Source organism: Enhydra lutris, unplaced genomic scaffold (genome assembly GCF_002288905.1).
Source record: "Enhydra lutris kenyoni isolate GAN:26980312 unplaced genomic scaffold, ASM228890v2 scaffoldscaffold12, whole genome shotgun sequence".
NCBI lineage: Eukaryota > Metazoa > Chordata > Mammalia > Carnivora > Mustelidae > Enhydra > Enhydra lutris.
The window spans coordinates 2097509-2114546 of NW_019154096.1; the positions used below are offsets into that span (position 1 = coordinate 2097509).

The 17038-nt window shown below is 35.6% G+C and overlaps 1 protein-coding gene across 1 annotated transcript in view; it reads left to right on the forward strand.

Annotated features, from left to right (window-relative positions):
* Window positions 1-17038, forward strand: part of LOC111144745 (ryanodine receptor 2) — a 549385-nt gene that overhangs the window by 113924 nt on the left and 418423 nt on the right. Inside the window, 2 exon segments of the mRNA XM_022499183.1 lie at window positions 8314-8334; window positions 16546-16560. Coding sequence (XP_022354891.1) covers window positions 8314-8334; window positions 16546-16560 — 36 coding nt within the window.

Sequence of the window (17038 nt, forward strand, 5' to 3'; positions counted from 1 at the left end):
CACACGGTTTACATTGGGGTTCACTCTTCGTGCTACATGTTCTGTGAGTTTTGACAAAGGTTTGATGTCATGTATCCACGATGATTGTGTCATACAGAATGGTTTCACCACCCTAAAAATCCCCTGTGCTTCCCATATTATTCCTCCCTCCCCCAACCACTGGAAACCACTGATCTATTACTGTTTCCATAGTTTTGCCTTTTTCATAGTTTCATGTAGTTGGAGTCATACAGTACATACTCTTTTCACACTAGTTTCTTTCACATAGCAGTGTGTATTTGATACTCCTCTGTGTCTTTGCCTAGCTTGATAGCTCATTTCTTTTTATTGCTGAAGAGTGTTCCATTGTATGGGGCCCCAGCAGTTTACCCATTCACCTGCTGAAGGACATCTTGGATGCTTACAAATTTTGGAAATTGTGAATAAAATTTCTGTGAACTCACATGCAGGTTTCATGTAGACATAAACTTTAAATTCCTTTGTGTGAACACTAAGGAATGTGACTGCAGGATGACAGCATTAACAGTATGCTTCTTTTTGTAAGACACTCTCTTCCAAAGTCGCTATGTCATGTTGCATTCCTGCTAACAATGAACTAGAGTTTCTGTTCCTCCACATCGCCCTCAGCATTTGCTGTTGTCAGTCTTTGGATTTTAGCCATTCTTACAGATGTGTAGTGGTATCTTATTGTGACTTTAGTTTGCAATTCCCTGATGACATACTATGTTGAGCATTTTTCATATGCTTATTTGCTATCTGATGTCTTCTTTGGTGAGGTGCCCATGAGATCTTTTTTTAACTGGGCTGTTTCTGTTCCTGTTGCTGTGTTTTAAGAGTACTTAGTATATTCTGGATGCCAGTCCTTTATCGTATATGTATTTTGCAAAGATTTTCTCCCATTTATGGTTTGTCTTTCCATTTGGCTAACACGATCTTTAACAGAACAGAGGATTTAATTTTAACGAAGCCTAGCTTGTGAAATGTTTTTCTCATGGATCATGCTTTGGTGGTGCTATCTAAAATGTCCTTGCAAAACCTAGGGTCATGCAGATTTTTGCCTGTGTTACCTTCCAGGGGTTTTACTGTTTGATATGTTACATTTAAGTATGTAATCCATTTCTAATTAATTTTTAGAAAGTGTTTAAGGACTATATCTAGATTATTTTTTTTTTCTTTTTCATGAGGATGTCCAGTTATTCCAGACCATCCCTTTTTCATTGCATTACCTTTGACCGTTGGCCAAAGATCAGTTGACTGTATTTATGTGGGTCTGTTTCTGGGCTTTTTCTTCTGTTCTAAGGATCTCTTTGTTCTTTTGCCAGTCCCACACTGTCTTGATGACTGTAGCTTTAGATTAAGTCTCGATGTTGGCAGAGTGTCCATCTTCTTAATTTTTCTCCTTCAGTGTTGTGTTGGTTATTCCGAGTTTTTTTGTTTTGTTTTGTTTTGGTTTTTTTTGCATTCCCGTATAAGCTTTAGAATCAGTTTGTTAGTATCCACAAAATAGCTTGCTGGGATTTTCACTGGAATTGCATTGAATTGTTCCGTTAGAATCAGTGTATCCCTCTTTGAATCCCTCACCTTTTTTTTTTTTTTTTTAAAGAATTTATTTATTTATCAGAGAGCATGAGTTGGGGGGAGAGGCAGGGGGAGAAGCAGGCTCTGCACTGAGCAGGGAGCCTCACTTGGGGCTCTGTTCCAGAGCCCTGGGATCCTGACCTGAACCAAAGGCAGATGCTTCACCAACTGAGCCATGCAGGTGTCCTGCATCCCTCACTTTTTTATAGTAAATGAATCTGAAATTTATAGTTTGTTATTATATGGAGTTTATTATTTCTCATAGTAGATTCATTTAGAGTTCATTTAAGGTTAGTATTTCAGTTAATTATTTTCCCCAATAGCTAAGCAAAAGTTCCATCCTTGTTCATGACTGATTATTCCATTTCTTATTGTGATACTTTTTAGTCATACGTTAAAATTCATACATTCCCAAATATGTTACTCTAAATGAAACATTCTGTCATACATGTTTGTTCATTATTATACCCAAACAGCACTGATTTGATCATTGTATTTTGGAAATGTTTTAATATTTAGTAGGGCAAGTTCCACCTCATTACTTTTCCCCCCTCACTGATTATTAATACTTTTCTTGATGATTAATTTTCCCAAATGAATTTACCTGTGGTATTTAATTGAACATAGTAATTCTCTTGAGATCCTACCTGGAAGAGACCTACTATATTATTCGTTAGCACCTATCTATTTGAATTTGTTAACATTAAAGTTTATGCAAGAGCCATTTTGACATATTCTGTGCTTAAAGAGAAAATGGGTGTTCCTGAGGCTTTGAATAAATTCAGAAAGCAATTTAAGCAGTATTACAGGAACTGTTCCTTTTCTAAAATGGGAATAATTTAGGAATGGTCGATCTTAGTCTTCTATCACTTAGTTTAACTTTTAGACGGAAAAAAATACTTTCATGTAGATTTTCTAAACTCTTTCCTACAATTGAGTTAAATATGCTGGTGTGGGAGATAGTCAAGTTTACTGTATTGTGTTAAAGCTGTTTCATTGTTTCATATACTCCCCAAAATATGAAGGTTTCTGCCTGATTAATAAAAAAGTCCGAATAAAGCCAAGAAATTGGGCCAAAGTGTAATTCAATGAATTTTTCTGGACTTCCCTTTTGTGACTTCATTTGCTTAATTAAGTTTATGATGAGCTTTTTTTTTTTCCTTTAACTGATGACAGAGAGGACTTTGAGGTCTCACGTGGTTTAAAATACAAACCACGTTCAATATTGAATTATGGAGATATGGCTTTTTTAAAATTATAATTTCCTCAGCATTAACACCACATCTCTCCATTCTAATTTAATACTTCGTATTTTCCATTTTAATATTATGTGGCTCACTCCAGAGAGCATTTAGGTAAATACCGCAGTTTGAGATCCGGTGAATCTTTAATTCTGTTATTTGTAAATATATATGAAAATCAAAAAGAAAGCAGCAATAAAGAAAAAATATATCCTTGTTACTGTGAAAACTAATGGTTACAAGGGAGAAAGTGAGTATAAAAATACCCAGCACAGTATCTGTAGTAGTAGATTCGTAGTAAGTATTAGTTTCTTTCTGTTGCCAAGGGATAAAGTCACTGCTTGTTGAGATGTAATTAACCTATCTACATGCCAGTATTTTAATAAAAGTATATAATGTGGTTTTAATTCCTTATTCAATGGCAGTTGGGTAACTCATTCAACAAATATCTAGGCACCAAGGAATCTGTTTTGTTTTGCGGAGGTGGGAGAAAGGAAACATGTAAGTCAAAACAAAGTAGGGTTTTTTTTTTTTTTTTAATTTAAATCTAATTAGCCAACATACATCATTAGTTTCAGATGTAGACTTCAGTAATCCATCCATTGTGTAAATACCCAGTGCTCATTACATGATGTATCCTCCTTAATGCCCATCACCCAGTTACCCCGTCCCCACTCCCACCTCCCCTCCAGCAACCTGTTTGTTTCCTAGTGTGAAGATTCTCTCATGGTTTGTCTCCCTCTCTGATTTTTCCCCATTCAGTTCTCCCTCTTGTACCCCATGATCCTCTGTGCTATTTCTTATATTCCACATATGAGTGAAACAACATGATAATTGTCTTTCTCTGATGGACTTATTTCACTTAGCATAATACATTGCAAATGACAAGATTTCTGTTTTTGTTTTTTTTTTTTTATGGCTGAGTAGTATTTCAACGTGTATGTGTGTGTGTGTGTGTGTGTGTGTGTGTGTGTGTCACACACACCACATTTTTATCCATTCATCTGTTGATGGACATCTGGGCTCTTTCTATAGTTTGGCTGTTGTGGACATTGCTGCTGTAAACATTGGGGTGCACGTCCCCCTTCAGATCGCTACATATGTATCATTGGGTTAAATACCCAGTAGCACAATTGCTGGGTCGTAGGGTAGCTCTATTTCTCCTTTCTTGGGGAACCTCCCTGCTCTTCTCCAGAGTGGCTGCACCAGCTTTCATTCCCACCAACAGCGTGAGAGGGATCCCTTTCACTGAATCCTTGCCAACATTTGTTGTTTCCTGACTTGATGATTTTAGCCATTGTGACTGGTGTGAGTGAGGTGCGGTCTCATTGTGGTTTTGATTTGTATTTCCCTGATGCTGAGTGATGAAAAACAAAGTAGTTTTAATTTATTTTGGAGTTTTACTGTTTGGGCCAGACTTGTTTGAAAAACTGGGGAAAAATTTTAGTAGTTCCATTTCCAAGTTGCGATAGATCACTTAATACTCCAGCTGTTGAATGGATAAGTAAATTGTGATGTATTCATACAATGGAATCTTATAAAGCTGGGAAAGTGAATTAATTACTACCACATACAATAACATGATGAATTTTATAAACTAATGTCAGCTAAAGGAGCTAGATAAAAAGAGGACATAGTCTGTATTTTCAAAATAAGAAAAGGCAACACTAATTAATAGTGATAGAATAATGGTTACCTTCAGGGTGGATGTGAAGGTAGCCTCGAGGTCACAGTAGTGTCCTATATTTAGATCTGGGTGCTGATTACATGGGTTTGTTTACTCAGTAAAATTTCAGCAAACTGTATACTCATGACTTACATATTTTTCTGAACTGATTATGTTCATTAAAAACATGGCCTCTCCAGATCATAATTTACTTTAAAAAAAATCTAGATGACTTCATCATATTTTGAATCCTGGAACACAGTGTGCAAATTGTCATGTCCCCACCCCCTCCCTTGCAGTCTTAATAATAAACAGCCTATGTGGTGGAGAATTATTTATAGGGTAGAACAGTTTTTTTCTTCTCATTTTTCTGTAATTTATTACTTTAAAAAAATTTAACAACACGGTAGTAGATTGTAGGCTTGCATTGAATATTTTAATTACTTTTTTTGTGTTATGCCTTGATATTAAAAACTGTATATTCATGATGAATGTTTTATTGTTGCAGTTTAATTATTTAGAAATGTATCTATGCAGAAAACCAAACATTCCTTGAACAACTGAAATTTAACATCTTTGATGTTACAAGAATTTGGGACACCTGGCTGGCTCAGTCTCTACAGCGTCCGAGTCTTGATTGCAGGGTTGTGAGTTCAAGGCTCACATTGGGTATGGAGCCTACTTAAAAAAATTCTTGAGGTGCCTTTTACTTTTTCTTACTTAGATGTTAACACATTGTATTGGGTGGCACTTACCAGAAGAAATAGGCTGTAGAGCAATTTCAAATTAAATGCAGAATAAAATTTTGAAAGAAAAGAGCCTGGGTGGCTCAGTCAGTTGGGCGTCTGCCTTTGGTTCAGGTCATGATCCCAGGGACTTGGGATGGTGCCTGGTATCATGCTCCCTGCTCAGTGGGGAGTCTGCTTCTCCCTTTCCCCCTGCCCCTCCCCTCTGCTCATGCTCTGCTCTCTCTCTCTGTCTCTCTCTTACTCAAATAAATAAATAAAAATCTTGAAAAAAAAAAAGAAAAAAAATGATATAACTTGGGTATGGTATACGTAGTAGTGGTAAGGGATTACGGCCTTTGAAGTCAGAGACCCAATTTCAGGTCAAGTTCTGTTGTTTTGTAACTAAATAACTTTTTTCCATTGTGTTCTTAACACCTTTATATTTCCTTTGTTTCTTCATAATGTAAAACGCAGACAGTAAGATTACATGTAAAGTATTTAGTTCAAAGCAGAGCACATAGTAACTACTTAATGGGTGCTTATAGATTTAATAACAATAAAATTTTTCAGCTTACACAGTAAAATGAGTTAAGCAATTTGGAAGAAGCAACCAATTTTTTTTTAAGGTTGTGGAATAGTTCATGTTTATATGTCCAAAATGTATTAATTAAAATATGAATATAAAAAGAGATGTCCTATGAACATTCCATCTTTCATATAATGATATAATTCAGATAATACTTTTGTATTATATTTTTAACTCCTGTTCTCTCTGTTAAATGAGGTTGGTATTTAAATTTTGTTTTTCTTAATGGAAGTTTTGTTTTATTTGAAAAATGAGGTTGCCCTTTTTTTTAGTCATATTATGATAGAATATTTGATGTAATTTCCTAGTGATATTAAAATATTTATTTTCTCTAAATTAATGAAATCTCTGTATTTTTTTAAAAAATGCCACATGTTTGGATAATAAATGATTGGAATGAATGTTCATTTGTCTTACATGCTTTATGGATTTGATAATTATTTAAACTCTAAAATTAATCAAGGTTATTGTGGACTTTATATTCCCCTTCTTCATTAGCTCCAAGAAATCATTCTCCTCTTCACCATTTGCAGGCATTTAATGAAATGATTCTTGTTAACATTAATAAGAGACGTGTCATGAAATCTTTCTGCATCGCTTATGCATAATTACAACTTTATTGCACTTTCGTCTTGTAAATCTCTGGGCTATTTGTCTTGTCTTATGTGTTGATCTGATAATTCATCCCCAGCACATGCTGTTGCTAAGCCTTTCTTTGGGTATTGGGATACAGAATTTGGTATATTGCTACTAATTCTTGCTACTTAAGAACTGTTTCTCTTTGATAATATACATCATTAAAGAACTTCTATTACTAATAACAGTTTTGATTCTTTTTTTAACAGTTTTGATTCTTAATTATAAGTTCTCTTTCTTCTAGAAAAATCCTACAATCCTCTGTCTTTGCACTGATGCAAATGTGTGTGCATGAGAGGGAACATTTAACATTTAGAAATGAAAATAGTGATGGGCTAATATAATGTCTTTGCTAATCATTGAAGTCACTGAAATGGTGTATTTTGTTTTCCTGGCAAATATTTAAAGGAAGTCATTGTACATTTCCTTGAATTGTTGTTCTTGAAAGACAATAAATACAAGAATTTGTCCTTTTGGAGGTAGAAAAATAAATGGTAACTATTTTATAACTGACTAAATTTAACTAACTTCCCTTTGCCCCAGAATCCAGAGAAATAAATTCATCACTCTAATAGGTTAATGTTTAAAATGAGGACTTGTGCTTTGTATCATAGCCAAATACCTTAAAAATGTATAGTGAAAACTGGGCCTTTGCATTCAGTAAATTTTTCTTTCTTATTAGCAATTTTGTGTTTTTAAAACGCATAGTTTGGGAAGAGGTTTAGTACAGATTTTCCAGGGGACTAGACAAATTATTAAGTAAATCAAAGTGCTCCATTACAAGAAATCTAAGTGAATAGAAATTCACTTGGGCTTCAAAACAATTCTATCTGTATATTTAGGTTGATATTTTTATATCACTTTATTATATCTTAAAGATAACCACTCCATATATTATATTTTATGCACATTTCCTCCTAGAAGCTTGCTTACCAAGGGAAACAGATTCTTACCTAGGACCCAAGATTTCTGCCCAAATAGCGTTAGCGTCTTCCCTGATTAATGGATTTTCTAAGAAAAAAGGTTACAAATAAACTTAAATGGACGAAGAATCTGAAGGAAACCTCCAGTGTCACAGGACACTGATCATACGTATTATAGAAGGGAGGTAGGTCATGGAAATTTAACTCTGACACAGAGTATTCTCCTCAGTGTCAAATTTTTTTGTTCCTGTTGTTCTGATTGATTGGCTGGGAGTCCTAAGGCATTGTAGAAAACGGTCCTTGTTGATGTATGGTTTTTAATTCTATTTTACGCTTTGGAATAGAATTATATTCACTGAGTTTTTTAAAGAATCACATAATGATTATGAAGCTAACATACATTCATTAATAAATGCAATTTTAAAGATAATTTGATGCTGATATAATTTCAGAATTATTCAGCAAGGCATGCCTTTTGTTATTTGTGACATTTTATACAATATTAAGATTGGAGTAAGAGAAGTTTTACTTGTATTACATGAAAGGTTTTTAGAGTTAGATGCTGTATTTCTAAAGTGACCTTTTTCATTAAATAGATACTTAGTGGAGAACAGTCCTCCCTAAATCAGGAGGCCTATTAGGTTTGAGAATAAGGTAAAGAAAGGTTCATGTTTGATTCTGAATATGTTGGATTAGTATTATTTCATGTACCTGGTGCTTTTCTAGCCTAATAACTTTAGATGTTCCAGTCACTAAATTAATTGAGTTTTCTTTTTGTTTCAGGAGATTAAAATGTTATTAATGAGAATTTTGAATATTTTTATTATCTGTTAGAGTTAGTAGTAGATTTTGGTGCAGGGATCTCAATAACTGTTTATTTACGTGAGATTAACTGAAACGTTGCCAGGTCTGTATTTGTTTGCTTGTTATTTATTTTGGCTTTTTCTTTCCACAGCAAGTTGATGTGGAAAAATGGGTATGTGTTTCCATGTATTTACAAAGAAATCGTGATCTAAGTGAGTGCATGTTTGCTGTTGCCTCTAATCGTTCTGCTTTGCTTCCCAGTGTGGCTTGGACTCTTGAGTCTTCAAAATAACTGCTATCTTGTAATGAACCCATCTTGTACAGATCTCTAGTTAGAACCTTACCAATGTTCGTTTTTTCTTCATCTGAAATGAGGTAGATTGACATCATCCCCACACCTTAGAAGCATAGGCTTTCTCTATCAGTGGCTTTGTAATTAGGATATACTTCTGATCAAAGGAAGGCTTTGAATTAATGTTAATCAATTCAAAGGAATGAATATTGTGTATCTCTTATCAGAAAAATCTAGACTCTTTCAAGTCCTATTTCCTGGTTCCTTTATTTTTCCAGGTAATTATAGAAACGGGTTGTTATCTGTATGAATGTAATCTTAAAAAGCTAAGGTGAATGGCAGTAGCATGAGGTAAGGTGCCATGGCAGGATTCTGAAGATTAACTGGACCAACATTGTGACACACTGTGTGAAGTAGCCAAATGACTACATTGGTGTCACTTTCCTCTTCTGCTAACAAGAGAGGGAGAGAGAAGGATCCTTCCAGTCCTGAAAACCATGATTATCCCAAATAATTCGGAATGGAGATTAGAGTCTTACCAACACTGATGTTCCCCATCTACTTTTTTTCAGAGCATGCAGAACAGTGATGCATATTGTATTATTTTCATAGTTGTGTTATTTTGTGTTGATTTGCTCGGTGACTTAATAGGATGACCTTTTAAAGATTGGCTTAACTGGTGGGTTTCATTTTTATCTTTATTATTTTTCCTGATCATGGAATCAGATCTCAATATTCTCCATATTGTGAATATTTTGCTACTTTTTTGGGAGCCTTTCAGTGGTTTCCCAGATGAGTGCAAGTTCACCTCTTTTTTTGTGAATCTTGGTTCTTTTGCACCTACTGTATCCTTTTATATTCATGGAAACCTTTTTTAAATTTTTTTAAATAAGTGGCCATTTCCATGATGATGACACGTATATATTGATTTTGAGAACTACTTTTATATTATATTTCTGGCAACAATGTAAATTCATTATCTATCTATTCATAGCTAAACTATTCCTAATTTTGTTCAATTTGTTTTTGTTTTGAAATTTCGTATCTTCTATGCCTGTAGCTAAAGTTCTGACCCAAGCTTTACATTGTTCTGGTTTTGGGAATGAAAGCCTGTTTCTAAGAACATGTTTGTCACCTTTTGGGGTCCCCTGGCAGTATCAGCCATCCTGAAAAATGTCTTTTTGTGTTTTCTTATCTTTGTACCCCATCACTTCCATTACACTATTTCTGTGCCGTATCTAGATCACTTTTTCTTGAACCAGCTATTCAAGCCGCTTTCAAATCTCCCGGGAGTAGGATGCTCACAGAGATAGAAACCCCCTTTGCCATTGTCTGTAAGTATTTCCCTTTCTTCCTCTATGTAGCTGGTTACTTTTGATCTGCCTCACTATGTGGCTTTTCTCTCTCTTACTTTTGTAACAATTTCACATCTCAAAATTAAGTTTATTTGTAAATCTTTGCAATGGAGATTTCTTTTTTGATCCTGAGAAAGTAATGGAAGTAATATTGAGCTGAAAATCAGGCAGTTCTTCACCTTATGTGGGTTCTCTGTAGATTATAATCTTGTCTATAGGGTTAGTATCTGTACTAGTTCTTCTTGTTCTAAAATATTACCATTATATTAATAATAAAACATGGGTGGTGGAATATACTGCCATTTAGGTATCATATAATTAAAATACCTTGCTGGATTCATTTGAGAAAACTGATAATCACTGTGAGCATAGGACTCAATAAATTTTAGATTTGAGCTCTTTCTTTCTTTGAAGACTTGTGTAATTCAAATCTTATGCATTTGTCATTAAAAGTTTGAAATTCTACTGTTAACAGGTACCTTGAAGGGCAACCAAAAACATATTAACTGCCTACCTACCTACCTGCTCTAGTGGGGCTTGTTCTCCTCCATCCCATTAGTTAAATTAGGATGGGTCCTATGGCCTTTCTTATATTCAGACTGTAAGATATCCCTCAGTCATTTTAAGTTATAAGTCTCATTTTGGTAATTAAATCTCCCAATCCTGTGTAATAGGTGAAGTCTGAAGTTACTTGTCTTGGTGGTGGGAGGCCTGCAGGGGAAAGGGCTGTGGGGAGCTGTGTCTCACTTTGCTGGTGGGTTCCTCATACTTCTGCCCCTTGTCCAGAGCTCCTGCCCCTCTCAGGGTGCAGTGGAAACATGGGAGAAGAGGAGAGTTGGCAGGGTGTCTTTATTGATGGCAGTGCCATTCATCAGGTTTGCCTGGTGTTAAAGCTGACTTCGGGGGCACCTGGGAAGGTTTTCTGGGGGCATGCCCATCACTAGAAATCTCACCTGTGGCTCTCTTGCTACCACCAGTGGTCCCTCAACTGGTCGGTGGTGATGACTGCCTTGTCCTAAGTTCTCTTGGGGGCATTACAGACCTCCTTAGGCTGGCTCTTCCTAGGACGGCCAGTCTGCTTGTTGGTAGCAAGCCACTTCCCAGTGGCAGCCCTGCACTCTGTGGACACAGCCTGCTTAGCGAGCGTGTCTCTTCCCCTTGATCTTCAGGCACAGTCAGATGCTGGTCTCTAGTGTCCTGCTTCCTGAGGACACAGGTGTCCCTGAAGCCCCCACTTGCTAGGCTTGAGGTAAAGGCAAGCTTGGGTGGGGGGAGAGCAAAACCTACCTCTAAGAAACCATCTCTTTGCTCTCCATCTGTTTCTGGAAGACCAGAACTGGGGATCAGCCAAAGACAGCAAGTGGATCTTCAGCCACCCCCTTTAGTATCCCTGCTTAGGTGGTTTAGAATGTGGTAGTATTTGCCATCACTTCATTCTGAGACAGGTGTTCTACTTTAAACGCTCTTATATTTATCTATGTAGTACATTTAACAACCCCAGACGAAGACCTTTAGGAGCATTCTAAAACTTACATATATGTGGAAATTAAGATGGCTTCTTTATCCATTTTCTGATAACATGATTCTGGATAGCTTCATCCAAGGTCGATCAATCAGTCTTAATCAATGTCTTCCTCCCTCCCTCCTTCCCTCTCTCCACTTGTTTCCCAGTGTCTCTTTGAGCATCTCTGAGTATTTTGCATGTAATCATGAGCCCATTGAGTAATCAAATGCTGCTCTTCATGCACCAAAGGAGAATAACATTGGTGAGTCCTGGGTAATAGGTGGATTGATTGCCTGTTATTTTCCTCTGCTCCACCCCAGCCTTCTGGCACCCCTAATCCATAGCACTGGTCTCTAACGTGGGGCCTGGGATTGCAGGTTACAGGTGGAGTTGGGGAGAAGGAATGGGAAGGGTTGTGATATTTTTATACATGAGGGGTTGTCTATAGACCAAATGAGGTCTTGTATATTTGCTTGCTCTTTTTAAGAATACATTGATGCCATTGTAATTGTTAAGATGATACAAAGTTCTTTCAAATGTTCCTATCTCAGAGCAGTTTTTAAGAAGATGATGTGTTTTCTTATGCAAGTACTATTATGTGAGGGTCTGTGAAATGCTTTCATGTTATCAAGGTTCATTCATGTTTGAAATGGTTTTAAAAAATGGAATCTTCTGCATCTTGATCTACACAATTTTCTCTATGTAGAGTGTAGTCTGAGCGTAGGTGAGGCTTTATGTATCTTCAGGTCAGTATGATCTGTATAGTCTGTGTGGAGATCAATTCATTGTTTTTGATTGAAGCGCTCTTTTTCACCAGACAAGCTACCCAAAGAGGAAAGCCCTAAATAGTTCTTCTGCTTCATGTTGTGGATGTTCATGTAGCTCAGTGATTTACAAACATCTGTCTGAGAGATAAAATGGGAGGTTTATAGTAACTTATAAGAATAATTTATTTTTTTTACCCTTCTAAAGAAGAACTAGATATAAATTATATATCTATGTGTATAGATATATAAGAAAGAAATATAAGAATAATTTATTTTTTTATTAATTTCTTTTTACCCTTCTAAAGAAGAACTAGAGAATTCTGCATATATGTCAAATCCATTACACTCAAAAGAAAAGGCAGTCCATTTAAACCTTGCCTGGACCGAGTTATTGATAGTTTGAAAATGACAACATTACTACCGATCTGCCCCCCAGAATATAATGAATTTTTTAAAAGTATGAGCATGCACATATCACTAGATGCCAGGGATCGTCATTAATATGAACAATGCGAGAGCATAGCCCTGGGCTTTATCATTAAGGTACCATTATTCTTTCATGGGCTGGAAGCTGTGCCTCTTTTAAATGCTTTCTGGGCCTCTAGTCAACATCTGTCCACCAATTCAGTCTTGGATATTTTCAGTGGGGTGTCCCTGGAAATTTAAGCATTCACATATGATGTCATCATAGGAGAAATAGTTGAGGGTTTTGTTTTTACAAGTGTATATCCATATATCCTAGTTGATAGTCTATATTGATACACACTTGGAACTTGGAGTTAATCTTAAACTTCTTTCTTTCCCTGAAATATGTTGGGAACATTATTAACTTAAAACAGCCACCAGCATGGATGGACCTAGAGGGTATTTATGATACGTGAAGTAAGTCAGACAGAGAAAGATACGTACTGTATCATTTCATTTATATGTGGAATCTAAAAAACAAAAAAAAAATGAAAAACAACAATAACAAAAAACAGAAATAGACTCATAAATGCAGAGAACAAACTAGTAGTGGCCAGAGGGTAGATGGGGGGGGGGTGTATGGGCAAAATGGGTGAAGGGGATTAAGTTCAGACTTCCAGTTATAAAATAAGTCACAGGGATGAAAAGCACAGCATAGGGAATATAGTCGGTGATACTGTAGTAAGGTATGGTGATTACACGTACTGTGGGGCATCCAGTAATGTATAGATTGCCAAATGAATAGGTTGTACACCTGAAACTAATAGAACATTGCATGTCAGTTAGACTTTAGTTAAAAAAAAAAAAAAAGCCACCAATAACCCCATGTCTTTGGTGGTGAAATACCTTTTTCTTTCTTTGACCTACTGAAGTTTACCAGATGGATCCTCACTCAAAAGGAGAGGTAACCAGTTGGAAGATCATGGAGAGATCCTAGCATCTTGAGACATGGAAAGAAAAGGTGACCCACGAGATGAAATTCGATGGATAGGTTGTTTACAGGGTAGGACATTTCATCCCCCTAATGGGAACTTCATTTTAAACGGACTCCTGAGTCAGACATTTGCCTTAGTCCCTTAGACTGTTGTATTGGATAATTCTTCTTAGTGACAAGCCACCAAATTTTATTTTGTGCTAATTCTGTATCTATATGATTTTTAAAAAGCTGTTTCAGAAAGATTCTTTTAAAACTTCTAAAACAGGTCCATAGGCAGAAATATTAATTTTTTTTTAATCAACTGTCATTTCACAAAGCTGAAATAACAGTTTAGAAAACTCAAGGTTGAACTGAAAGGCATAGTTATGGTAGGGGAGCTTTTTACCGCACCCGAATCACTGTTTCTTTATACCAGCAGTAGATTGAATGTAATTATGCATTCTCATGATGTCCAGTGTTTGATTACAGTTTTCAGAGTGGAGTATTGCTATTCAATTTGTTTTTCTACTCATGATCATTTGCATATGCTGAGAAAATCCCTAAGGTCTTTCTGATGTGCTAGATCAAATGACATACTCTTCTAGACCAAAGACTGTTCTGCTCGAGTTTGCCACCCATTAGACCCCAGGGCCATCTTTGTTGGAGTTAAAGCGTAAGAAGTGCTTTTTCTCTTGCTGGTTCGTGTTCATTTTGCATAATGCACGGTGTGCCTCCAACCCTTGCTCACGTCCGAAGCTTCATCTCACTACCAATTCTGAAGTAATTACACTAAACCCAGGACACTGAGGTACAGCTACTTGTAATTTCACCCTAAAGAGCTAAAATCTCCCCTTGGGTTTCATCCTTCACCAGTCTCTTGCAAGACAGAAAGCAGTGTCAATTCATGGTGGTGTCTGGACTCTAACTGTGTTTATAATCTTGCATTTCTGTATCTCATCTAATAGAATTTTAGCTTTTACCTAATTATCTTTCCGTGAGGGAAATAAGTGTAAACTTGTAAGCATAAGGTGATATTATCCAACCTACATCAAGCCTGTTCTCTAGTATTTATCTTTATGCATGGGTTCCTTTGTTTGTTTGTTTTTAATCAAGTCAGCAATGCTTAAAGGATTTTTTTTACTTTTTTGTTGCTTTTTGTCATACCTATACAGCATTTGCACTGAGATTAAAATAACATATTTATCCTTTTTATTTTAATGTATCTTGCATTTTTTACCTTGAATGATCCATTTCTCACAATGTTACCACTTTGTTATCACTAGCCCTTAAGCTAAATGGACCAACAGATGATTTGTACAAATAGCTATTGTCAGTAATGCCAAAGTAATCTTTTAAGTTTTTGATTATCTTTCGATAATGTGAGTCTACTACATCTGCTGTTGTTTCTCATTTTATAGATGGATATTTTAGCCTTTGCTAATTTTCAGTTTTCATTCTCATTTGCTCTATATCCAGATTATTCTCCCCTGTGACGTGCCCTTCTTATAGTTAGACACAATTTAGACTCTGTGAATAGCAGACCTCAGACTCCCCTGACCATTCTTTTTTTCCTATTTACTGCAGACCTGAACTAGTTTAACTTTAGATAACTGATAATATTGGTTGAGAACATTTCCCAAGGAAAAATCTCCAAAACCTAGATCAATTAAAAAAAAAAACAACCCTCATGAATAAAGTATCTGTCATAAACCATGGTCTGTAACAAAAGTTTGGATTTTTGTTTTTCTCTGAATTAAGCCTTAAAAAATGATTTTTCCTAATTCCTCATGTAGTGATAGCTATATGTATCACCAGAGGTCACACTTAGGAGGTGATTGGTCCATTTCATCATGGAAAATAAGTTTTCTGTTGTCATTTACCATTATCACTTAAAAAATGTAACCAAACAGCCTATGTCTTTAAAGCTAGGAATGAAATGGTTCTTTACACTTTTTCCTTAAAATTGTAATAGTACAGGGGTGCCTGGCTGGCTCAGTCAGAAGTGCATGCAACTCTTGATCTTGGGGTTGTGAGTTTGAGCCCACCCCTTGGGTGTAGAGATTATTTAAACAAATAAAACTGTAACCAAATTATAATATTAAACACAGAAAAAAAATCGAGTCACAATAGAGTTGCCATTTAGTTATATATAAATTACTATGCACATATGTTTCAGGAACACTACGGTGGTATTTACAAATATCTATGTTAAAAAAATTCCCCTTGCTGTTTTCTCCAAAATGAATATAAATATGTGTATCTTTTCTCTGTAGGGCTTACATGCTGTGACAATGAAATTTAATCCTAAGTTTGGAAATATAATATTATTTTTCTTTCATAGCTCTTTTTCATCTGTGTACTTCTCCTAAGAAGAGGGGGTCAAACTCTATGGGTCTAAAAGAAAATGAGGCTATGCCATGTACTTACTATGTTTTTAGAAGCAAAAAAGAGCTATTATAATAAATGTAAATTGTGAGAAGAGGCTGTGTCATTTTAAAGGAAAAAGAAGTTTTTGTGATTTTTCTTTGAAAATCATGTCTCACAATATGTAGTGTGTAGGACTTGCTTATTGTTATTTTGCATGAAATGGGAGCAGTTTATCACAGCATTTTATTTTATAATCCACCTTACCTGTTTCTAATCCACAGTTTTTACAAAACTCTGTTGCATTGCTGTTTATATCATGGCATTTTTATGCAAAAGATGAAATAAAAAAATGTAAAGCATTTTCAGAGTATAGTTTTTGAAATTTTACCTTTGTTTTTTGTTTTGTTTTGGGTGCTTAGCTATGTTGTGAATTGAGTCACGCATTAAAGTAGAGGAGCATGTTTTCACAGGAATAGGAAAAACTAATGTAAAGACGTTTTTGAAGAGAGCTACAAAAGTTTTGTGTGCTACAGCTTTTCTCTAGCATGTAGTTGATATTAAATTCCCTTTGACACCACAGCAAGTGTGGTTTTTATGTTTATTGTTCACATAACTTCATTTTGAATGGTGGAATCTTTGTAAATAGGAGATATTTAAAAACAAGTCTTTGAAATAATATCTATTTAATATTTTCTCTCTTTTCTTTTGCCCTTACAGAAATTCATGATGAAGGTAAGACATTGGATCATCTGTTATGTATGTAATACTTTGTGCATTTTAAGTTTGGTTTACCTTTACTTATTTTCAAATTCATGGGATGTCACATTTTCAAGTTTTTTAAATGTAAATCAAACTTTGGAACTTGTAAATTAAATAAATAAATCATGCATTTAGATTTGACAGCTTAATGAACAACATTTGACATCTTGGGTTGTATTGTAATATGTTGTTTTATTTAGCCAATGCTAGGAATTTCTCCTGTTCAAACATATATTTTTGGGAGGGGAGGAGCAAGATGGCTGAGGAATAGCAGGCCTAAATTTCATCTGGTCCCAGGAATTCAGCTAGATAGTTATCAAACTATTTTGAACATCTACAAACTCAACAGGAGATAGAAGAGCAGCAGTTCTAGAAACAGAAAAGCGACCACTTTCTGGAAGGTGGGACGTGCAGAGAAGTGAATCTGAGGCTACTTATGGGAAGATAGACT